The 24,499-nt window shown below is 43.7% G+C and overlaps 2 protein-coding genes across 5 annotated transcripts in view; both read left to right on the forward strand.

Moving 5' to 3' along the window:
- Window positions 1-10,763, forward strand: part of MYO5C (myosin VC) — a 117,890-nt gene extending 107,127 nt beyond the window's left edge. Inside the window, exons 40-43 of the mRNA XM_043554512.1 lie at window positions 5,520-5,694; window positions 6,099-6,179; window positions 9,316-9,755; window positions 9,796-10,763. Of these exons, the coding sequence (XP_043410447.1) occupies window positions 5,520-5,694; window positions 6,099-6,179; window positions 9,316-9,468 (409 nt within the window). The 3' untranslated portion in view covers window positions 9,469-9,755; window positions 9,796-10,763. The remainder of the gene's footprint in view (window positions 1-5,519; window positions 5,695-6,098; window positions 6,180-9,315; window positions 9,756-9,795) is intronic.
- Window positions 10,764-11,937: 1,174 nt separating this feature from the next.
- The window catches only part of GNB5 (G protein subunit beta 5), a 60,837-nt gene continuing 48,275 nt past the window's right edge, over window positions 11,938-24,499 (forward strand). The window contains exons 1-3 of one of the 4 annotated variants that reach the window (XM_043555410.1): window positions 11,938-12,068; window positions 17,547-17,695; window positions 22,061-22,172. In XM_043555410.1, the coding sequence (XP_043411345.1) occupies window positions 17,570-17,695; window positions 22,061-22,172 (238 nt within the window). In that variant the 5' untranslated portion in view covers window positions 11,938-12,068; window positions 17,547-17,569. Of the gene's footprint in view, window positions 12,069-17,546; window positions 17,696-21,441; window positions 21,808-21,917; window positions 22,173-24,499 lie in introns of those variants that run through there. The other 3 variants (XM_043555413.1, XM_043555412.1, XM_043555411.1) reach the window with 3 other exon arrangements.

Below are 24,499 nucleotides of genomic sequence, written 5' to 3' on the forward strand. Positions count from 1 at the left end.
CAATTTAATGTAATTATTAATATGTTTAGATTTAAGTCTACCATTTTATTATTTTCTATTTGTTCCTTTGGTTTTTATTTCTCTGACTTCCTTTCTCTGCCTTCTCTTGGGTTCTTTGAATATTTTTGATACTCCTTTTATTTTTTTTTAATATTTTTAACATTTTTTCATTTATGAGAGGCAGAGAGCACAAGCAGGGTAGGGGCAGAGGGAGAGGGAGTCACAGAATTGAAGCAGGCTCCAGGCTCCGAGCTGTTAGCACAGAGCCCAATGCGGGGCTTGAACTCACAAGCTGTGAGATCATGACCTGAGCCGAAGTTGGACGCTTAATTGACTGAGCCACCCAGGCGCCCCTTAATACCCGTTTTAAATTTATCTACTGTGTTTTTTAGTGGTTGCTTTTTGTGTTTTTATGTTTTTTGTGTTTTTTAGTTTGTTCTAGGGATTACAGTATGTGTACTTAACTTCTTCAGTCTATTGAGAATCATTATCTTAACCATGTCAAGTGGAATGTAGAAGCTAACCATCACATAGTCCCCTTTCCCCTTTCCACTTTATGTTATAGTTGTTTTATGTATTATATATACATAATCAAAAACTGTTCTGGATAATGTTATAGTTTTTATTTTAAACCATCTAAAATATTTTAAGGAACTCAATAGAAGAATTGCCTATTATATTTACTCACATATTTACCATTTCTGTTACTCCTTCATTCCTAATGTTTCAAGTCTTTTTTTTTCACCCAAATGTCATGTTAATATCATTTCCTTTCTGTCTGAAGAAATTCTGTCAGTAGGTCCTTGTACAGCAGGTTCACTGGCAATACTTAGTTTTCTTTCACGTGAAAATGCCTTCATTTCACCTTCTTTCCTAAAGTATGTGTCTTAGGACTTAAAGACTTAGGATGTGTCTAGGTGTGGATTTCTTGGGGTTCCCAAGAATCTCTTTGAGATTCCCTGAGCTTTTTGAATCTGTAGGCTTGTATATCTCACTAAATCTGAGACATTTTAAGCCATTTCTTCAAATATTTTGTCTGCATCTTAATTTCTCCTTTCCTCTGGAACTTCAATAACACAAATGTTAAACCTTTCATTATTATCCCATGAGTCCATAAGGTTCTGTTTATTTTTTCAGTTTTTTTCCCTTTATATTCTTTAGATTAAATAATCTCTATTGACCCCTTCAAGTTCACAGATTCTTTCCTCTGCCATGTCTATTTTGCTATTGAGCCTATTAAGAGAATTATTTTTGGGGCGCCTGGGTGGCGCAGTCGGTTAAGCGTCCGACTTCAGCCAGGTCACGATCTTGCGGTCCGTGAGTTCGAGCCCCGCGTCGGGCTCTGGGCTGATGGCTCGGAGCCTGGAGCCTGTTTCCGATTCTGTGTCTCCCTCTCTCTCTGCCCCTCCCCCGTTCATGCTCTGTCTCTCTCTGTCCCAAAAATAAATAAACGTTGAAAAAAAAAAATTTTTAAAAAGAGAATTATTTTTGTTACTGGATTTTTCACTTCTAAAATTTTCATTTGGTTTTTCTTTATATCACTCTATTTCTTTTCTGAGACTTTCTATCTTTCCAGTTATTTCAAGATAGTTCATCTTCACTTTTTGGAGCATTTTTGCGATAGCTTCTTTAAAGTCTTTGTGAGATAATTCCAAGTGTGCATCATCTCAGAGTTGACACCTGCTGATTGTCTTATTTGATGCAAATTGAGGTTTTCCTGGTTCTTCATATGTCAAGTAATTTTGAATTGTATTCTGGACACTTTTAATATTACACTATGAGATTTTGAATCTTTCATTGTTATGGAGAATGTTGGTATTTTTATCAGATAATCACACCATTTGAGTTCACTTGCAAGTTCTGACCATCCTTGGTGGCTCGTGTTTCCCACATCAGTTTTCAAAGCCTTTGTAATGCTGTTTGGTTCTGTCTCATGTGTGACACACAGTGGTCAGTCTGAAACTTGCATGGTGCTCTGTCTCATAGTTTAGTCTTCAAACTATGTGTGCTGTTGAGGATCAGATCCATGCATGAGCCCAGAGGAATGTACCAAGGAGTTCATAAACAATTTCAAGGGATTGCTTTCCCAAGTTCCTCCTCCTCCAAATCACCCCTGATACTTTCCAGATTGCTGGAAATCCCTCTTTGGTCCTCCAGACAGAAACCTGGGGCTTTACTCACCTCACTGTGTGGTGTACTTCCTGCAAATGTCTTCATCTGAGGCTCAGTGGTGGCAGAATATAACAATGGGGGTTCACCCCTTTCTCATGAACCACAGTTGGTCCATTTGGAGATTTTTCTCCCTGAGAATTTTAGCTTCTTCCTGGACTCCATTGCCACCATTGCTACCACAATGAAATTGGGGCTTAAACGTGAAAGAAGAAGGTAAAAGGAAAGGATTTCCACCCTCTCAGGAGCTTTAACACACCTCTTTTCAGCCCCTCAAGCCAGACCTAGAGGGCTCCTTCTGGAGCTCTTTGTTGTCATCAGTACCCACTGCTGAGCTTCAGGCTTCTTTGAGGTCAAGCTAATGAATAGCAGATGGAATAAACTGGTAAACTGATTATCCATTTGGCAATACCTCAAATACTGGTCTTCTTCCCCAATCCATCTGGTACTATTTACCTTTCAGAGTCATCAAATAGCTGCTTCAAGACATTCCATCAAGCTTTTATAGCTGCATTCATTGGGAGGGGCAAAATGGAGTGTGCTCTTACCAAGAACCAGAACTCCACCACTGATTCCCTCCCCCGCTCCCACTTTTTTTTTAATTGAGGTATAATTAACATAGAGTGTTGTATTAGTTTCAGGTATACAATATAATGATTCAACAACTCTATACATTACTCAGTACTCATCAGGATAAGTCTACTATTAATTCCTTTTATCTGTTTCGCCCATCCTCCCACCCACCTCCCCTCTGATAACCACCAGTTTGTTCTCTGTATTTAAGAATCTGAGGTTATTTTTCTTTGCTTCTTTTTTCCTTTGTTTTGTTTCTTAAACTCCACATGTGAGTGAAATCATATGGTATTTGTATTTCTTTGACTTATTTCACTTAGCATTATAAGCTCTAGGTTCATCCGTGTTGTTGCAAATGGCAAGATCTCATTATTTTTTATGGCCGAGTAATATTTGATTGTACATATATACCACACCTTCTTTATTCATTCATCTATGGACCAGATATACACCTGGGCTGCTTCCATATCTTGACTATTTTAAATAATGCTATAATAAACATAGGGGTGCATATATCTTTTTGAATTAGTGTTTTTATTTTCTTTGGGTAAATACCCAGTAGTGGAATTACTGTATCATATTCCACCACTGATTTTTTAAAAATTTTTAATGTTTATTTATTTTTGAGAGAAAGAGAGAGGGAGAAGAGGAGTGGCAGGGAGAAAGGGAGACACAGAATCCGAAGCAGGTTGCAGGCTCTGAGCTGTCAGCACAGAGCCCAACACAGGGCTTGAACTCACGAACAGTGAGATCATGACCTGAGCCAAAGTCGGACACTTAACCCCCTGAACCACCCAGGTGCCCCTCCACCACTGATTTTTAAGTGAGAGAATTAACATGCTCAACATCCAGATTAAGGAAGTACTGTAGCAGGACCAAATAGAATGGATTAGAAGGGACAAGATGAGAGGCCCAATAGGAATGTATTGTAATAAGGACTCAAACTAGTGGGGCAACATTGACAGTGCAAAAAAGGGGGAAACCAGTGTAAGAGATGGTATCTCATACTCATTACATCCCTATGGAATACTTCAATTCAGCATTGTTGTCCCAGTGTTATAATCAAAGACCCACATAGGGAGTTGCTAATTTAAAAGGTCAGAGCTAGAAATGACCTTAGAGATCACCTAGTTCAAAACTCAATTTTTTAAAGTTTGTTTATTTAAGTAATCTCTCCACCAAATGTGGGGCATGAACCCATGGTCTTGAGATCAAGAGTCACATATTCCTCCAACTGAGCCAGCCAGGTGTCCCCTGTCGATTTTTTAAAACAGCTTCACTGACAGATAATTTACACGCTGTGAAGTTTATCTGTTCTGTAAACCATACCCATATAGTTCAATGGTTTTTGGTATATTTACAGAGTTGTGCAAACATCACCATAATGTGATTTTAAAATATTTCCATCACTTTATAAAGAAACCTTATACCTATTAGCAGCCACTCTTATCCCCTACCACATCCCACCTCCCCAGTCCCCCCTCCCTCAGCCTAGGCAGCCACAAATATATTTTCTTTCCCTATAGGTTTGCCTGTCCTGGCCACTTTTGTAAATGGAATCATAAAATGTGATATATTTTCTTTTAGATATTTTTAAGGGTATTTATTTATTTTGAGAGATACAGAGACAGTGCAAGTGAGGGATGAGCAGAGAGAGAGAGAGAGAGAGAGAGAGAGAGAGAGAGAGAGAGAGAATATCAAGCAGGCTTTTCACTGTCAACACAGAGCCTGACATGGGGCTCGAACTCACAGACTGTGAAATCATGACCTTAGCTGAAACCAAGAGTCAGATGCTTAACCAAGTGAGCCACCCATGTGCCCCAAATGTGATGTCTATTGTAACTGGCTTCTTGCACTTAGCATAAAGTTTTCACCACTCATCCATGTGACCACATGTAACACTACCTCATTCCTTTTTATTGCTGAATACTATTCCATTGTATGGACATACCACAATTTGTGTATCCATCAGTTGGTGGACGTTTGGGTTGTTTTCATTTTTTGGCTATTATAAATAATGCTGCAGTGAACATTTGTGCACAGTGTTTTATATGGACGTGCTTTCAGTTCTCTTGAGTATTAGAAGTAGAGTTGCTGGGTCATATGGCAGTTCTATGTTTAACATTTTGAGGAACTGCCGAACTATTTTTCTTAGCAGCTATGGCATTTTACATTCCTACCAACAGTATATGAGGGTTCTCAACATTCTCATTTACCCAGAGAGGTTGAGTAACTTTCCAAGTTCACACAGTAGATTGGTGGGACTAAAACCCATACCTCTTAATTCATAAACTTATGATAATTACTCATAGAAACAAGAATAAAAACCCCAGTGGACTGAATTAAAGCCTTCTACCAATTGAAAATTTTCTGCCAACTTAGGAAAAGAAATGAGTTTTTTATACCAATGTAAGTCTTCAAATATCACTATGGTTTTTTCCTTTAGTAGATTTTCAAATCCATTATTAAGGGTATTTTAATAGATTACTTTATAAATTATTACAGTTGCTGCTTTTTGCTCAGATTTTCCCCAAAGTTTATAACTGGTATGGCCCCTCACCCCAGACCATCAAGATCCTTAGAACCATGGGTCATGAGAGCTGATCATCTGGTCCAACTCCCTCATGTTACAAATGAACAAACTGCTGGACTGTGGTCCTAAGGCTGTCAGTGAACTTGGGGACCCTCTCAGTACACACTGGGGGATTCAGCACCCTACTCTGAAGTGTTCTCAATGGATCACCCACTCTTGTCTGTTTCTCTGGCTTTTACTCCAGGTGCAACATCAGCTACTTAGAAGAATGGCTTAAAGATAAGAATTTGCAGAACAGCTTGGCTAAGGAAACTTTGGAGCCTCTCTCTCAGGCAGCCTGGTTGCTTCAGGTCAAGAAGACCACAGACAGCGATGCCAAGGAGATCTATGAACGCTGTACCTCACTGTCTGCTGTGCAGGTGACCACATTTACAAAGTGTGTCCCTGATCTTCACTACCAAATCATGTCACTGATGTCCCCCTTTCTGGCTTAGCCAGTGATAGGGTATATCTGAGGCTCTGTGTGCTCTTTGAGGAGATGTATCTTCCATGGACCACCATCTTATCTAAAAAAACATTTATTTAATACTAACTTAGAACTTTAAAACACAGAAGTGCATTCCCTGCCCACAAAACACAGATGTGTATGTATGGAGAATGGGGGCAGTAAGGAAGGAGGCTGGAGCACATGGTTCCTAGAGCCAAATTACAATGTTAAAGAACTATGTGTGGTTCCCAACGGTGCCCAAACCATTGAATCATTATTTCATGGACAGACTTGTCCTTTTTCATGGTCTAACACCATCTTATGTGCTGTTCGCAGATCATAAAGATCCTTAATTCATACACACCTATAGATGACTTCGAGAAAAGAGTGACTCCATCCTTCGTTCGCAAAGTACAGGTATGATCCTTAAGCATGTGCCTTTTATTTTTTATTTCCTTATTTTTTATATTAACTATAATTGATTGTCAAATTGGTTTCCCTACAACACCCAGTGCTCGCCCCAACAGGTGCCCTCCTTAATGCCCATCACCCACTTTCTCCACCCCCCATCAACCCTCAGTTTGTTCTCCGTATTTAAGAAGTCTCTTATGGTTTGCCTCCTTCCCTCTCTGTAACTTTTTTTCCCCCTTCTCCTCCCCGCTGGTCTTCTATTGAGTTTCTCAGGATCCACATAAGAGTGAAAACATATGGTATCTGTCTTTCTCTGCCTGACTTATTTCATTTAGCACAATACTCTCCAGTTCCATCCACGTTGCTACAAATGGCCAGATTTCATTCTTTCTCATTGCCGTGTGGTATCCCATTGTATATATAGACCACATCTTCTTCTTTTTTTTTTTTTTGGTTCATATTTTTATTTTTTCATTTTTTTTAATATGAAATTTATTGTCAAATTGATTTCCATACAACACCCAGTGCTCATCCCAACAGGTGCCCTCCTCAATACCTATCACCCACCCTTCCATCCCTCCCACCCCACATCAACCCTCAGTTTATTCTCAGTTTTTAAGAGTCTCTTATGGTTTGGCTCTCTCCCTAACTTTCTCTTTCCTTCCCCTCCCCCATGGTCTTCTGTTAAGTTTCTCAAGATCCACATAAGAGTGAAAACATATGGTATCTGTCTTTCTCTGTATGACTTATTTCACTTAGCATAACACTCTCCAGTTCCATCCACATTGCTGCAAAAGGCCGTATTTCATTCTTTCTCATTGCCATGTAGTATTCCATTGTGTATATAAACTGCAATTTTTTTTTTGTTTATTTTTTTCTTTTTTTTTAATATATAAAATTTATTGTCAAATTGGTTTCCATACAACACCCAGTGCTCATCCCAAGAGATGCCCTCTTCAATACCCGTCACCACCCTCCCCTCCCTCCCACCCCCCATCAGCCCTCAGTTTGTTTTCAGTTTTTAACAGTCTTTTATGCTTTGGCTCTCTCCCACTCTAACCTCTCTTTTCACAATTTCTTTATACATTCATCAGTTGATGGACATTTAGGCCCTTCCCATAATTTGGCTATTGTTGAAAGTGCTGCTATGAACATTGGGGTACAAGTGCCCCTATGCATCAGCACTCCTGTATCCCTTGGGTAAATTCCTAGCAGTGCTATTGCTGGGTCATAGGGTAGATCTATTTTTAGAGGAACCTCCTAATTTTTTGAGGAACCTCCACACTGTCTTCCAGAGTGGCTGCAACTAGTTTGCATTCCCACCAACAGTGTAAGAGGGTTCCCATTTCTCCAAGGGATGTGCCTTTTAATTTTCAGTATAAGAAATTGATATTGAGGAGTGCCTGGGTGGCTCAGTTGGTTGGGCATCTGACTCTTGATTTCGGCTCTGGTCATACCTGGGTCATGGCATGGAGCCCCGCTTTGGGCTCTGCGCTGAGTGGGGTCTGCTTAAGATTATCCCTCTCTCTCTCCCTACGCCCCCTCTCCCCTACTTGCACTCTTTCTTTCTCTAAAATAAAAAAAAGAAATTGATATTGAATTACGGTTATAGAAATCTAAGATTAAAGCACATTTACCAAACATGCAAATGAAAGGCACTTAGCAAAAGCAGCAGGAATTTTCTCTGTCAAATACCCCCACTTTCAGAACCCATTTTAGCCTCAGTGGGAAGGGAATGAAAACACCAAAATCACCACTCAGCTGCTATGTTCCTTCAGGATGTCTTGTTTATTATCAGTCTTCTTATCAGTCTGTGCAAGAGAGCAGAGCCTGAATGGAAACAGAGTCTTGTATACCCATTTTTTTTCTTATTTAAATCCCTAAAGTTTCTTCCCCAATCAACTAGCACATCAGTTCTCAAAGTTTAGTTCAAGGATCCTGGGCATTCTGGAGACCCTTTCAGTGAGTCTGCAAAGTCTTCTTTTTTCTAAATATGTATGTGTGAGGCACACTTTTCCTTATAGACTTCAACCAAAATAACATGTCACTATGGATTTAAGGTAGAAGTGGATACAAGTTTCCACCTGTCATATTATGTCAGGCATTAAAAAGATTTACAAAAATATAAAACAATACTGCCTCCTACTAAATTTTTTTGTTTTCAAAAATAGTTATTTTTCAATACATGTTTACATGCATTGGGTTTGTTCTTTTTATTTTAATGATTTAATATTTTGAAGTATTTTAATTACTAATATGGTAAATATCAATAGCTATACCTACATACCCAAAGCTCTTTAGGGTCCTCAATAATCTTTAAAGGGTATAAGGGGTCTTGGGGCACCTGGGTGGCACAGTTAAGTGTTCGACTCTTGATCTCAGTTCATGTCTTGATCTCAGGGTCATGAGTTCAAGCCCCATATTGGGCTCCATGCTGGCCATGTAGGCTACTTAAAATAATAATAATAATAATAATAAAAGTACACTTTATTTTTTTTTTAATTTATAATTTTTATTTAATTTTGAGATAGAGAGCAGGGCAGGGAGGGGCAGAAAGAGAGGGAGATACAGAATCCGAAGCAGGCTCCAGGCTCTGAGCTGTCAGCACAGAGCCCGATGCAGGGCTCAAACCCATGAACTGCGAGATCATGACCTGAGCCAAAGTCGGCCACTTAACCAACTGAGCCACCCAGATGCCCCAAAAGTAAACTTAAAAATAAAAAGAATTTAAAGGGGTCTTTAGACAAAAAGTTCACAAACTACTGAACTAAAAAGAAGGATAACTGCTATAAGACTTTATCTGTGAGATCTACTCATGTTTGGGTTTAGAATTATGCCACAAGAGTGGATAAGAATAGAAAACAGATCCATTTACAGTCATTCCATCCTGTGGGAAATTAACTTCTGAGGTGAAACAGAGCACTTAAGTAAGTATTCATGAGAGCGACTGGAAATCCTGCATAGACCATGTCACCATGGTATTGTGTTGTTAAAATAGTCTTTTGTGTATTCTCTCACATGATTTTGAAAGGAGCTTTTCAGTGAAGCTGGAGTTGTGTTTTCCTTACTCTAGACTTCTAAACAGTCATAAAGCAGAATGCACTGGTTTCCTTATTCATTTTTCTTCTGGTTCTTATTTCAGGCTCTCCTAAATAGCCGGGAGGATTCATCACAGCTGATGTTGGATACAAAATATCTCTTTCAAGTTACCTTTCCTTTTACCCCCTCTCCACATGCTCTGGAAATGATCCAGATCCCCAGCAGTTTTAAGCTAGGTTTTCTCAATAGATTATAGCAGGAGAAAGGAGAGGAAATGTGTGTTTCCCTCAGAAGCCAAATGAAGGTCAAATATGAGGGATGTGGTTGTTAATTGGAACTGGAAATGCTTTGGAATGTGATGTAAAGAAGCAAAGAAGAATTCTCCAAGATGGGCCACATCTTCTCTTGTTCCCCGTGATGCTGCTGCCACTGTCATTTTGTAAGAGTTAACACACACCAGCTGCGGTTGGAAAGGCCATGTCTACCTTCTGAATCACAGCCAGCTTTTACTGGAATTCCTTCAAGGCCCATGTTTTCTTCCAGGTGCCTCTTGTCTAGATCTGTTTTCCATGTTTTCTTCCAGGTGCCTCTTGTCTAGATCTGTTTTGTGACAGGGCTCCCCTCAAAGGAGTATGATCTGGGGACACAGTGCCCCCTAAGTTTACTAATGTTCATGTGAAGCCCAGGTACATTTATGAAGCTGCGAGTGGGTTCCAGGGCTGAGTCTTCCAGGAAATAATCCCATTTGGCCACAATGCCCTGTCGAAATTCCTCTCACCCCATGACTCCTGCCCAGGGTGGGAGGGGTGGGGTTCACTGACTTTCACTAAAAATGCTCCTGCATGAAAAAATATTTATTATTTAAGAGCCCTCTGGTTTTTAGGCAAATATTCAGTCTGAAATGAATCACGTGAAGTGTTTTATGTATATATCTACCTAAAACGAATATATTATTAAAATTAATTGCCAGGGCATTTACCACCTCTTCTGAAAGAACATTTCTTTATGTTTTATCTGCCAACATATTGGCCATATGTTTTTCATTGTTCAATATCGTTCGTGCAACAGCTTCTCTAAAAACTAAGTTTAAAAGGCAACCTAATTGGTTTTCTCTCTCTTTTCAGCATTCAAATGTTTTTAAATTTTCCCATAAAAAAAAAAACTGAAGAATTATGTCAGTTCTTCCTGTTGAGAAACCAGTATTTCCCAAGTTTCATGAAAACCAACCATCCCTTGTCCCCCCAGACGTTCTCATTCCTTCCTTCAGAGCACGTGATGTTGCACTGCTAGCCTGTGGCGTGTGGCCCATTCCAAGAATCCAACCAGCCCTCCTGTCTCTGACAGACTCACAGGCACGAGCTGTGGTTCTGTCCCACAGGTCTATGTCTTAGGAGTGATAATACATGATTATGAAGCAACATCACCCTATTAATATGTAACAATGCCTTTGCATATTATAAATGATTTAGTTCTTTTAGATACATTGTATATGAAGAAATGAAAAAGTAGAACTTTTAAATATTTTAATCAATAAAATAAATTACCAAATGAGTTGGGTCAGGTCTTTTTTAATTGCTGGGAGACTACATTTTTCTTACGTGCACGAGGCTTATGCTTTTCTTTAAGGGTTGTATACTTAAAGATGCTGGGATCTTTATAGATACATAATTTCTCATAAAACGTGTATAAACATTTGGGATACCCGGGTGGCTCAGTCAGTTAAGTGTCCAACTCTTGGTTTAGGCTCAGGTCATGATCTCACAGTTTGTGGGTTGGAGCCCCATGTAGGACTTGGTGACAAGGTGGAGCCTGCTTGGGTTTCTCTCTCTCTCTGTCTCTCTCTCAAAATAATACTTTTTTTTAAAGTATGTAAATGTTTTAGTCTCTCTCTCTCTTTCTGTCAAAATAACTTTTTAAAAAGTATATGAATGTTTTTAGAAGGGAAGTAAATATGCCATAAGTCCTGCCTCAGGCTGTGCCTCCATGGGCTCCCAGACAGTGAGAGAAGGAGGGGCCACTTGGCAGAGACGTGAGTGGGTTTCTGATGTGCACTTGTGACCTTCTCCATGCCCCTTCTCTCCGCATCTTCCCTGGGCCACAGGAGCCCATCACCCTTCCTTTTCGGTTCCCACAAGTCAGGGTTCTTGCCTGCTTTACGGCACTCACCCTGGGCTATAGAAGCCAATAACATTGCCCATCTCCTTTGCCACCCTGTGAGCTCCTGGAGAGCTTGTCCACATCTTACTTGTTCCACTGCTCATCTTGATGCTGGTGAGATGGGACAGGGCTGCAGGAGCAAGGTCCTATTAGAGGCAGCAGGATTGGAGGGGAGAGGCTGGTCAGCCTTGAGCAGGAGTAGATCTTGTTTGGGAACAAGACAAGCGGACCTTCAGAGGCTGAAAACTTTATGCATGGAGACGGGAGAGGGGCACTCATCCCACATCCTGCTCAGTCCCACAAAGCTGAAGGTGGGAAGGATAGCCAAAATGAAGACGTGCTGGTGGGCTGAGGACTGAGAAGGCAGGAGGCGCTGGTAACAGTCACAGGGGAATGTTAGGGTTGCTCAGTGGAGCGGGAAATGGATTCGTGAGGGGCAAAGCTGCCACATCTGCCTCCTGCGGAGGGCAGAGAACTGAGCCCGAGACACAGGTCAGTGGAGGTTCTGAGGGCATCTGGTGCGGATGAACAGAAGGATGCCATCGGCAGTGCGTGCCCGTGGGAAGGGACAAAGCTGCTGAGTCTCAACACCCAGATAAGGAGATTAGAGGTGAGGCTTCTGCTTCGGCACCTTCCCCTTGGAGCTGCAGGTCTGACTGACTCCTCAGCTGGTCGCTCCAAGTGTTGACTCTCTGGAAGGTATGTATGTACTCACATATATGCAGGCTCTCCCACACGCTCCGAAAGTGTTCCTATGTGCACACACCAAGGTGTTAGGTGGGATTTCTGGGAGGTAGGAGCACAGGTAAGGGGAGGTTGGGGGGTTAATCTGCCTGTTCTAATTGTTCTACAACCTGCATGTGTTTCTTTTGAAATACTAGGAAGGTGTTTTGTTTTAAAAATGTATTTCGTGCTGGCATCCAGGGGGAAAAAGTTAGGCATCTGTAAAGTCATATAATCTGTTTTAAAAATGGATCCAAGTAACACTTTGCATGTGAACATAAGCCTCAGAATGCAGCTTATGGAATAGGAAGGTTTTAATACAAATGTTATATAGTCACATCTGTGAGCTATATCCACACTGTCATGTGCATCAGAGCGTTCTTCTTCTTTATTGCATACCACAGTTTATCCGGTCTGTCGATGAACATTTGGGTTTTTCCATGGGGCTATTCTGGATAAAGCTGCTATGACACCCTTATTCATTTTTTTGAGGGTATAAGTATTTGTTTCTGATGAGTGTATATCCAGGAGTAGAATTGCCAGCTCACAGATTATGTATAGCTTTAGTAGGTCCTGCCAACCAGTTTTCCAAAGAGGTTGTACCAGTTTATACTCCCACCAACAAGGAAAAGGGTCCAGTTCTCCACACCCTTGGCCACGCTTTGAATTGTCAGTCTTTTAAATTTTAGGTATTCCAGTGGGTAAGTACTGGTATAGCAGTGTGGTTTTCATTTGCATTTCTTTGATGACTAATGATATTGAGCGCCTCTTATATGTTTATGGACCATATGAATGTCTGCCTTTGTGAAGGGTCCGTTCAAAGTCTTGTATTAAAAATAATAATCTTGGGGCCCCCTGGGTGGCTCAGTCTGTTGAGTGTCCAACTTTGGTTCAGGTCATGATCTTGTGGTCAGTGAGTTTGAGCCCCGCGTCGGGCTCTGTGCTGACAGTTCAGAGCCTGGAGCCTGCTTCGGATTCTGTCTCCCTCTCTCTCTGCCCTTCCCCCACTCAGGTTCTGTTCCCTCTGTCTCTCAAAAATGAATAAACGCTAAAAAAAATTTTAATAATTTTTAATGAGATAATGCACACAAAAATGAGCCTTGTGAAGCATCCATTTCAGTGGTTCTCAGTATATATGCAAGGATGTGCATTATCTAATTCCAGAGCATTTCCATCACCCCAGACAAGAAACCCCTTACACATTAAGCAGTCACTCCCAATTCTCCCCTCCTCCCACTTACTGGTAACCTTTAATCTACCTTCCCCGTCTGTATGGATTTGCCTATCCTGGACATTTCATATAATTGGAGTCACAGTAAGTGGCCTTTTATGGCTGGCTTATTTCAGTTAGCATGTTTTCAAGGTTCATCCGTGTTGCAGCCTGTAACAGAATTTCAATCTTTTTTTTTTAATTTTTTAATGTTTATTTTTGAGAGAGACAGAGACAGAGACAGAGCCTGAGCAGAGTCAAGAGCAGAGAGAGAGGGAGACACAGAATCCGAAGCAGGTTCCAGGCTCTGAGCTGTCAGCACAGAGCCCGATGTGGGGCCCAAACTCACAAACTGTAAGATCATGACCTGAGCCGAAGTCGGTCACACAACCAACTGAGCCACCCACGCGCCCCTGATTTCATTCTTTTTTATTGCCAAATAACATTCTACTATATGGGTATACCATATATTGTTTGTTTGTTGATCAACAAATAAACCCATTTGTTGATGGGTTTGAGTTGTTGACACTTTGGGCTTAAATGCTACTACAAACATTCATGTATGAGTTTTTATGTGAACATGTGTTTTCAGTTTTCAGGGGCATATACCTGGGAGTGGATTTGCTGGGTCATATGGTGACAACTCTGTTCAGCTTTCAGAGGAACTGCCAAACTGTTTTCCACAGCAGCTGCACCAGTTTACATTCCACAAGCAAAGCAGGGTGGGGTGGAGGGGGAGTTTTTTTGCCCATTTTACTTTTATTTTATAAGTAAAAACTGGAGATACCCTACATATGCAATAATAGGTTGGTTTAATAAATTATGACAGGACATAGTATAGAGTAATACCAACGCTGTTATCACAAAACAGATCTGTAAGTACTGACAATAAATGAGGTGAAGAAGGCAAATAGCTAACAGCCTTATTTGTGTAACTCACAAAGCTTTACGTATGGTGTCAGAAGAGTCTGGAAGGATATGCACCAAATCTAAATAAGGGGGAAAAAACGCAGAGCAGGTTATAGGGACTTTCACTTCTGACTTTCTATCTTTGGCCTGTACTCTTAAAAATAAATATAGGGTGATGGGTTGTTCAGTAATTTTCAAATTATATATTTAGGTGAAAGATCGGAAGGACATTTTGTGCTTGGCGTGGGATTAGGGGAAGGTTTGAGTTCTATGGACAACCGCAGAACAACTTCATGTCAAGGCTTGTTTTCTTGGTTTTTTGTTTCTTTATTTTTTTAATGTTTTATTTATTTATTTATTTTTGAGAGAGAAAGAGACAGAGCATGAGCAGGGGAGGGGCAGAGAGAGATGGAAACACAGAATCTGAAGCAGGCTCCAGGCTCTGAGCTGTCAGCACAGAGTCCAATGCGAGGCTTGAACTCGTGAACTACGAGATCATGACCTGAGCTGAAGTCGGACGTTCAACCGACTGAGCCACCCAGGTGCCCAAGGCTTGTTAAAATGGGACATTTTTATATTTTTCTTGTCAAAATGTTCACTGAGACACTTGTCCTAGCTGGGAAAAGTTTCCTCACCATAAAAAGGATTATTGACCATAAGTATGGTAGAATGCGCTGAGAATAAATTTAGTCATGATATAGATGCTAAGTGAAAAACACCAGTGTATAAAAATATTAAAACTATAAAATCTATTCTTGCATATGCCAAAATGTGGACAGGAGTCTCTCTGGGCAGTGGGATTGTAGATGATTATTTTCCTCCTTATACCTTTTTGATTTTTCCTGACACTACAATGCCCATGTATAATATTTATAGTTTTAAATACTGTAATATTTCTAATTTAGTTTGTTGCTTGCCTGCTTAATAACCAGATCTAAAATGCTAGCTGTGTGAAGTGATTTAAGGTTGGTATGTCTCAAAACTGGTGGTCTCCATTAGAAAATGGTGTTTTCCAAGAATATGCAATAGCACTATGAAGCAAAAAAACTAAAGTTCAAAATTATACATGGCATACAGTTCCAATTTTTTTAGAGTATAAATATATGCTTATGAAGACACTAGAAGAAAACACAAAGTGTTAACAGCAGTCACTTCGTTAGTATAGGGCATGCAGATTGTCCCTCTTCATGTCCTTCTGTTTCCAATTATTTCTAATAAACATGTACAGCTCTTATCATTTGATAAAGTTTAAAATTTAGTGTCTCCTTCCAAATTTGGAATACTGGCCTTTCTTTTCTCCTTCCCTTTCTCTTGCCTTCCCATAATGCCGAGCCATGCTTGTATTCCTTCTCCACTCGGTCCCTCAGGTTTCTTCTCTCCTTCCATTTCCACAGTTGCTACTCCATCCAGAACTTGTTTCCTCTTTCCCAGAACACGATAACAGTTTCCTAACCTAGTTGATTCCCCTGTTGTACATTCTCTCTCTGACCTACTTCTGGAAGCACAAATGCTAGAATAATCCACTTGAATGATGTTGCTGCCTTGCTGAAAAACCCATGGCTCACCTTCCTAATGCTATTACTTGGAGTCCTCAGCATGACCTAGTGACTGGCAGGTGTGGGCAGTGGGGGGCAACGTTACCGGGTTCTCGCCAAAGGCCAGGCTCCAGTGGGCAGGCCCTTGAGTGTTTTATGAAAAGGCAGAGCAGACTGATTGTGCCGGTTCCACGGTAAGTGTTGCGGAGTCCCACTGCACACAGATTCAGGCTCCACCACTGACCTTGAACATGTTTAATCCCCCGGCACTTCCTCAGCTGTAACACAGATGTCTGCTTCCTTCCTGGGGTGGCTGTGAGCAGTCAGGGCCAAGCACTCCATGGTGGTCAGTAGCTGGTTCCCTTCTGATCTTTCATCCTTAAAGGACTGTCCTCTACTCTGTTACTTAGAGATCTCCAGAACTACTATCAGCTGCCCCTTTGCTGTGGGAGAGTTCAACCCAATTTCTCCAGCCCCATGGTGACCTCTGCATGATAGACATCCCGCCTTAGAAGTGTCCCCGCTGCCACCTGCCCCATAAATACATTCTTCTCAAATTTTGCTCTTTGAAATGTTCAGACCAGTACCCCCCAAATATCTTTATATTCAGGGGGTTATTTCTTTGAATCTTGATGTGTCCCACTCTTTGGAACACCTATTAAATCGGCTCCACCGTGATGGCTGCTCCCTCCCCCTCTTACCCTCTTGTCCTCATTTCCAGCAGTGGCACTGCAACACCTAGCTTCCCCAACAGAAACCTAAGAGGCATTGTAGACATCTCCCCCTCCTTGTCCCCACATGTCGCCAAGTCTGGCTCCTTCTTCCTAAGTGTGGTCCACATACATCCCACACCATTGTTTCAAGTAAGGCCTTCATTGTGTTCTGCCTGAAATGTGGCCTTAGGCTCACCTCTGCTTCTTCCACATCTCTAGCCTCCCCCCCCCCACCCCCTTCCCACTGCTATGCTGCTTTTGCTGCTACTGTAGGCACTCACAGGGCAACTTAACATCTATGGAGCATTCACGGTATTCCAGCCTTGAGCTAAGCTTCATGGACTGTCTCTTCTAATTCCCCTGATGACCCTGTGACAGTACATGTTAAGATCCCCATGTGATCGATTAGCAAAGATCCAGAGAGCTCAAAGTAACTTGCCTAAGTAGTGGGGCCAGGATCTGGTCAGCCAGAGCCAGCACCCTTAGCCACCAGATGGTTTTGCTTCCGTAAGTTTGCTCTCCCTCCAGTGGCCTGGGACTGTCTGTTGACCTCTTGATGGACAGACAGGGACCCTGGGTCTGTGGCTGTCAAATATTTAATAAGTGGGATGTGTCCCTTGCAGAGAACCAATACTGTGTTTACTCAGCCTTACAGTATTGGTTGAGATCAGGCTCTACCATTTTCTGACTCTTTATTCCAAAAGTGTACCTTAGAGGCAGAATTTTTTTAAGTTTTCAATTATAGTATCCATTACAACAATGCTTTCCATTGCAAAGCCCCACAGGATTAATATTGTGCTGCAAAGATTAATTGCATCCATGTCTGAAGCTGCCAAAAGAGCCAGTTAAATGGTAACCCCAGAAAACCTATTGTCTAATGCTTTCTTCCTGATTAAATAAACGAGTTGGTGTTGACCCAGCATGTTGTAATAAATCAAAGGTTATACATTAACTGCATATACTTCATCCCACATGTAGAAGTCTGAGCAACCATCATGATAAAAGGAAGATGAGGTTTTAAAAAGCTGTTTCTGTTGGCTTTTCTCATGCACATATGTCCCTTTCTCTCTTTCTCTCTCTTTTTCAGCTTCATTTTGGGCAAAAAAAAAAATGTGTGATCAGACCTTTCTAGTTAACGTATTTGGCTCCTGTGACAAATGTTTCAAACAAAGAGCTCTGAGGCCAGTTTTCAAGAAATCTCAACAGCTCAGCTACTGTTCAATGTGTGCAGAAATTGTAAGTGCCACCTTTTAGAAATTTAAGTAGTTACCTGTTTTTAAAATGATGTCTAATGTTTGGGTCCTGTGACATAGGAATTTACACACACACACACACACACACACACGTACAGCACACATGGGCTCAGTGAGGCAGTACAGCATGGGAGTTCAGGGTGTGGACACTGGTCTCTGACCTCCTGAGTTCAGATCCAAGTTGTATTCTTTGGTGGTGGTGTGCCAGCAGATCTCTACTCTCTTAGGAGGTAGGTTTTCCTATATGTAAAATAGGAATAATAGCACTATCTCATAAGGCTTTGTAAGAATCAAATGAGTTCATTTTATTAAGTATTTATGTTTTTTAAGTTTGTTTATTTTGAGAGAGAGGAAGAGGAAGAGAATCCCAAGCAGGCTCTGCACCATCAGTGTGGAGCCCAATGCAGGGCTCGAACCCATGAACCGTGAGATCATGACCTGAACCGAAGTCAGATGCTTAACCGACTGAGCCACCCAGGTGCCCCTGATAAAGTGTTTAAAACAGTAGTACCCGGCACAGGATGTGCTCAATGAGTGTTTTGGCTATTCTTATTTTTTAGGACTAATGTTTTTTGCTTCTGCTTTCAACTAGTCTGCTAGGCAAGCAACTAAGATAAAAGGGACTCTGGCAAATAAACAGCCTGGAAGTACCTCTCCAAAGACCTTGGTCCAGCTCTCCCTAGGAACAACTAACTCTATTGAAGACTGAACCCTATAGGGCCTCAGTAGTAAACAATATTAAGTTCAGGGAAAAGTGTTCCTTAGGCCTGAGACTTCAGTGAGGGCTGGGGACTGAATATAAATCCTGACATTTTTCAAAGAACACAAATCAATCCTCACTAGAGGTGACTATGCGTCGGCTTTGTTCAGATCTTGCAGCATAATGCCCATAGCATGGCTGAAGCCCTTGAAATTAATCCTATCTCAGAGGATTTGCAAAGCTGGGCTCAGTAATGTGGCTGAGCAGAGCCCCCACCTGGTCAAAGGTGGTAGAGCACTCTTCTCCAGAAGCCCAATAGGAAACCCCCCAATTATCAGCACATTTTAAAAACCATGTATCAAAGAGAGGAGAGGGGAATTTTACATTTTATCCACCTGAAGAGGAAAAGACAGTATTCATCTTCTTGGTTCCATTTATGTTCTCATAAAGTAAATGGCAAGTAAACAGCCCAGAGTGACACACAGGCTTTGGAAAAGCGTAACAATCCTGATGTCACAAGATTCAGGCTTAGTATAACAGGCTTCTACCTGAAGCACCTTGTGTTCTAAACTTAGCTCTGCAAATCGTCAAACCGAGGACATTCAGTTCTTAAAAGAGGCCTGCTTTCCGGCGGCCCTACCATCCTGGTACAGTGCTATTTGTGAATCTAGCTCTTTTGTTTTTTAAACACCTTCTTCTCTGGATACAAGGAGCCCAGAATCCCTGTCATCACATCCTGTAGCATCATAGATTCTCCCAGGTTGGAAGCACTTTTCAGGAAACGGTCACAGGCTATCTCCACCATAAGCACTTGTAGGTTCCCAATTATTCAGACACACTCCTGTGGCTGAGGAGACATCCACGTGACCGACAGCTGATTTTTATCTGGGTGTTTGGGATTGTGAGCCCCCAGTTTCCCTTTTCACAAATGAGGCAACCCTGTAACTCCACTACTACTGAAAGGTAGCAGAACTCAACTTTTCTGCACTCCAGACTCCTTACCTAGAAACAGGAGTGGAAACCAAAGTACAGGAAGGCACTTTGTAAACTTTCCCAGCTATTAAAAAGTTGCATGTCCTCATCTCTAGGTGGCAGACCCTCCAGATTGGGAGATACGTGGGGTTTAGTTTACAGAGAGAACGTCCAGAGGAGGACACGCTCCAGCGTGAAGCTCTGCTCACTCCAGATCACACACAGGCAGACCTTGAGCAGGCACACACAGCCCACGAGGGGCCACGAGGCACCAGCCTGAGGAAGTGATGGGAGGATGCTATCTGGCCAGGCCTTCTGAGGTGATCCTGGAGAGAAGTGTCTCCCATGGCCTAGTGTCTCATTCAAATTACTTCATATGAATTGCTCAAGTGTATCAGGGAGCCTTAATTTTGAGCAAGTACTATGTGTCATGGGATGCTCTACAGGGTTACCCAGGATGAGGCTTTTTGAGGAGGTGTTTTCCATTTATAGAGGAGGAGCCTGAGACCCAGAGAAGTTAAGTAAATCACCCAAGGCCACACAGCACAGCCAGGAGTTATCCTCAGGCAGTATGATCTTGATGGCACCCATGCTTTTACGCTTCTGCTCTACAAACTCTGAAGCAGATATAATAGTTTCACTTTTATAAATAGTTGTATATATCTATTAACACATTGATATTTTGTGTATTTGTTTTGTTTTTAATTATACAGTTTATATATTCTAATTTATATATCCACTTGATAAGCTAACATTAACTGAGCACCTACCATATACCATCTATTATGCTAAATACTGAGGATAAGTGATGAATAAACCTGTATCAATGGGGAGCTGGTAGTTAAAACACACCTGCTATGATGGCAGTGTCTGCTAAGAGGTTCACTCAAATTCTCGTATTCAATTCTCACAACAGCCGAAGTAGATGTCCCAGATAAGGAAACCAAAGAGTCCAGAATCTAACCTCCTAGACAACCATGCTTAGATTAATATAGATTACTTCCAACTTTTTTTTAATGTTTATTCATTTTTGAGAGAAAGATACAGAGTGTGAGTGGGGGAGGAGCAGAGAGAGGGAGACACAGAATCTGAAGCAGGCTCCAGGCTCTGAGCTGTCAGCACAGAGCCCAATGTGGGGCTCGAACTCACGAACCGTGAGATCATGATCTGATCTGAAGTCAGATGCTCAACCGACTGAGTCACCCAGGCTACTTCCAACTTTCCTTTGATGAAGAGCCACCCAGGACAAGAAGTGGAAGGAGGGAAGGGTGAGCACAGCCACCAAAATCCTGTTTGGGAATGTTTGCTCTAGAATTTGTAACCTCGATCTGCCTTCCCATTTTGCATGTATAAACACACACACACACACACACACACACACACACACACACACACACACATGCAAGGTCATGGAGGGGTAAAAGGGAGAAGCCATGGGTTGGGTCCTCCACACTGAAGTCTGGAGGCATGCAGCTGAATAGAGCCAGACTGCCTAGGTCCAAATCCTGCCTTTGCCTCTTTCTGGGAGTGTGACTCAAGCAAATCATTTAAACTTTCCGTCCCTCAACTTCCTCATTTGTAAAATGGGGAGAATAGTGTCCATTCAGGGTGATTGTTGTGGTTTATTAGCCTAAAGTACTTGGAACAGCGCCTCGCATTGCAGAGGACTGGGAAAAAGAGATGCTTGAGCCTGCCTTAAAGTCACTAAATCTGCATCTTTGAGAGACTCCTAGGAACCTTCCATTCTAAGGTGGAGGAAGCTGCCTCAGAAATGACACAGCTGAGATCACCGAGCGTGTGTTCAAAAACGCTGGGTCTGGGCCCCTGAATACTAACCCCACCCCTGCCACCACCTCCTTTTGCTGACCCCAGGCCAGGCACTTAATTCTCTGCGTGAAAAAAAGAAAAGCAAAACCCAGAGTGTGCGGTCTTAATGGCGTACACTACAGCTTCTCAGAAGCCAAAACGAGTTTTATTTTTGTATATTTGAGTCAACGAAGGAGGAAAGTTTCCGGTTCGTTGTGGGGGCGGGTGGGGAACCAGGGCTACCCAGGATGAGGTGGGAATCAGTGGTGGGTGTGGACCGGGCCTCGTTGCCCTCTCCTTGCTCACCTACTCTGCAAGTAGCAGCCACTGCGCAGCCTATCAAGTCCCACTGAGAGCTGATCGGTGCCAGGGAGGGGGCAGGTAGGAAGGCCGTGTCACTGGGACTTCACTGGGTCCCAGGAGCCGGCAGTCCTGGATTGGAATCCCAGTTTGGTCCTTCACTACGAGCGTGTCCTCGGGCAAGTCACGTTATCGACTCCGAGCCTGGGTTTTCCCACCGGTAAAAGGGGCACGACACTCCCTGCTTCTCCGGGTGCTGTGCGCTGCAGCGCCACCGCGGGCATCGCCCCTGGCACAGCGCCAGGCGCGCGCCGCAGGTGCCAGGGCGGGGGTGGGCGCGGAGGGGGCGCGGGTGTCCGCGGGCGAGGCGGGAGGAGAGGGGGGAGTCGACCGCGGCAGCCAGGCTCGCAGCCGCCCGCGTCAGCGCCGGAGGGCGGGGCCGCGCTCGGGGAGAAGGCGGCTGGAGCTGCGCCGGGGGCCGCTCCCGCCCGCTCGCCGGCCTGGCCTCCGCCGCCCGCTCACCCGCCGCCCCGCTCTCCGCTTCGCTCCCCGCCGCGTCCCGGCGCGAAGATGGCAACCGATGGGCTGCACGAGAACCAGACGCTGGCGTCGCTGAAGAGCGAGGCCGAGAGCCTCAAGGGCAAACTGGAGGAGGAGCGGGCCAAGCTGCACGACGTGGAGCGTGAGTGCGGGCCGGGGCGGGGGCTGCGCGCCGGGAGGCGGGCCGAAGAAACCAGACCGGCCCCCCGGGGGAGCGGGGTTGGGGGTGCAGGGCCGGGGGGCCTGAGCCAGGCCTCATGCCCGGGATGGGCTCCCTGGTTCCCGGGCGCCGGTGAGGCGTGGCTTGCGGCCCGGAGCCCCCGGGTTGCGCAGCTGTGGGGCCCGAGCCGGGCGGACCCCGGAGGCGCCGGACACCTTGCAGAGCCCCCGCCCGCTTAGCCGAGGCGGTTCCGCCTCTGGGCGGGGGCGCCTGGTGGAAGCCGCCCCTGGTCGCTGCTCTACCCGGGTAGGGTCTTGAGATGAGTTCCCTCCATCGCCTTCCTGAGAGATGCGAACTGATTGCAGTCCTGCCCGAGCCAAGCAAGGTGGAGGAGGGGGTGGGGTGTCAGCGGTAGCCAGCGCAGCGAGCCCTGTGGGCGCGGCCTAGGGTAAACTCCTGTTTTGTTTTTTAATCATTTGGCTTTCTCCATCATTGTTGTATCTTTTCTCAGTTTTGCTTTTCCGAGGAACCAGACTCTTGAGTTAAAACCTCATTTTTTCCAATCTGCCCCCTTTCCTTAGGGATGGAGAACCGGGTGGGGGAAGGAAAGCAGAGGAGCTTACCAAATCCTACCATTTAGTTAGTTCACTTGAGGCTGTTTAAGAAGCTTTTGAAGGGATGCGGTGTGTTTGGCATAAACGAGCAACAGCAGTCGTAGGTAAACAACATACTTCTTGACCACTACCATAATTCAGAACCGGCTTTGTGATTTTTATGAGTGAGCAATTAAGTAGCCAGGTTAAATGGCTCTTGGCGGGATCCGCTTCCCTTTACTCTGTCAGATGGTTTGTCCTCGGCAGAGTTTGGGCTGAGGGCCAGGCTTGGGGAAGTGGCATTATCTGCTTATTTTTCAGCTCTGAGGATGGCAGCTCCCCTTTGCTGAGCCCAGCCTCCCTATGGTACCCTCAGGCACACCTATACATCCTGCTCCTACACTTCCTATTTGGGGCCACCCCTTTAATATTTTTTGGAAAAGAAACATGGGGTTCATGCTGGGTTGTTAGCACCTGATTCCTTTCTTGATAGAAGCAGATGACCTGAATCGAGAGCGTACTGTGCTTTTGTAAGGGCCTCCTTCGGAGACACGCTAAACCTCTATACCATTTAGGGATGTGTCCAGCTACAATTAACTATAGACCCCAAATGAAGTAGCGAAACAAATTGGGAGCTGTTTTCCTCGTGTAACGGGAACAAGGGTAGGTGATCACCGACTTTGGTTTAGCAGCTCAGGGTGCCATCAGGGACCCACCCTCCAGTCTTTCTTCTCCACCACCCTGAGAACACTGGCATTTGCCGCATGATTACAGTATGACCACCACAGCTCCAAACATCACCTCTGTATCCAGGGCCAGAAGAAGGGAGAAAGTGGCCACCAGCCTCTGTTTCTCCTTCTTACCAGGAAAGCAAAAGTTTTCCCCCAAATCTCCATTCTTCCAACAGATTTTGTACTTTATTGGCCAGAAGTAGGTTACATTGCTACTGCAAGGGACCCTGGGAAAGAGAGAACTGAGCCGGGCACATTGTCATCCCCAAACAACATTGGGTTTCTGTTATCAGGAAGCAGTAGGGAATGGAAATTGGCAGGCATTGGACAAAGTCTGCCTCATTTCACTCTGCAAATTCCTACATTCTGCAGGTGCTATCGATGATGCTGTATGTGTGGTGTTAGTGCCCCTGAGGTAGGTCGTCTGACTTCTGCATTTTACAGAGGAGCGAACTGAGGCACGGCAGGGTGAAAGGACTTGCCAGAGGACTGCAGTCAGTTGGTGGTGGGACCAGGATTCCAGCCCAGACAGTCAGAACTCCAGCCCAACCTCGCTTCAGCTTTTTGCCCAACTACTTTGGGCTCTGTGTAGAGATTCTCCAGAAACTCTCTTGATCAACAGTGAAGACATCCCACTGGGAACCTGTTAGCCTTTTCTGTGACTTGGGAAATGACCTTAAGGCAGAGAGATAGTCAAGGTAGTTTTTCAGCATAGTCCCCTGTCCTGCCAAGGATGCAGTACCCTCAGAAGCCACCAACTTTTGGACCCACAGTGGAAAGATCTATCCCCACCTGCATGTAAGTCAGAATTTTGGAGTTGAAAAGACCAGAAGTCATATGGCCATGTTCCCCTTTATTCCCCCTGCAGCCTCCAGACCACTTCTCCTCTACTCCTGTATAGAACCTTTGCTCCTTTGAAGCTCCTGTCATTCAACTGACATCTGTTTTCCCCTTCTCCATGCTGCTGTCTCCTGACCTCCCAGCC

This window comes from Prionailurus bengalensis, chromosome B3 (assembly GCF_016509475.1).
Source record: "Prionailurus bengalensis isolate Pbe53 chromosome B3, Fcat_Pben_1.1_paternal_pri, whole genome shotgun sequence".
NCBI lineage: Eukaryota > Metazoa > Chordata > Mammalia > Carnivora > Felidae > Prionailurus > Prionailurus bengalensis.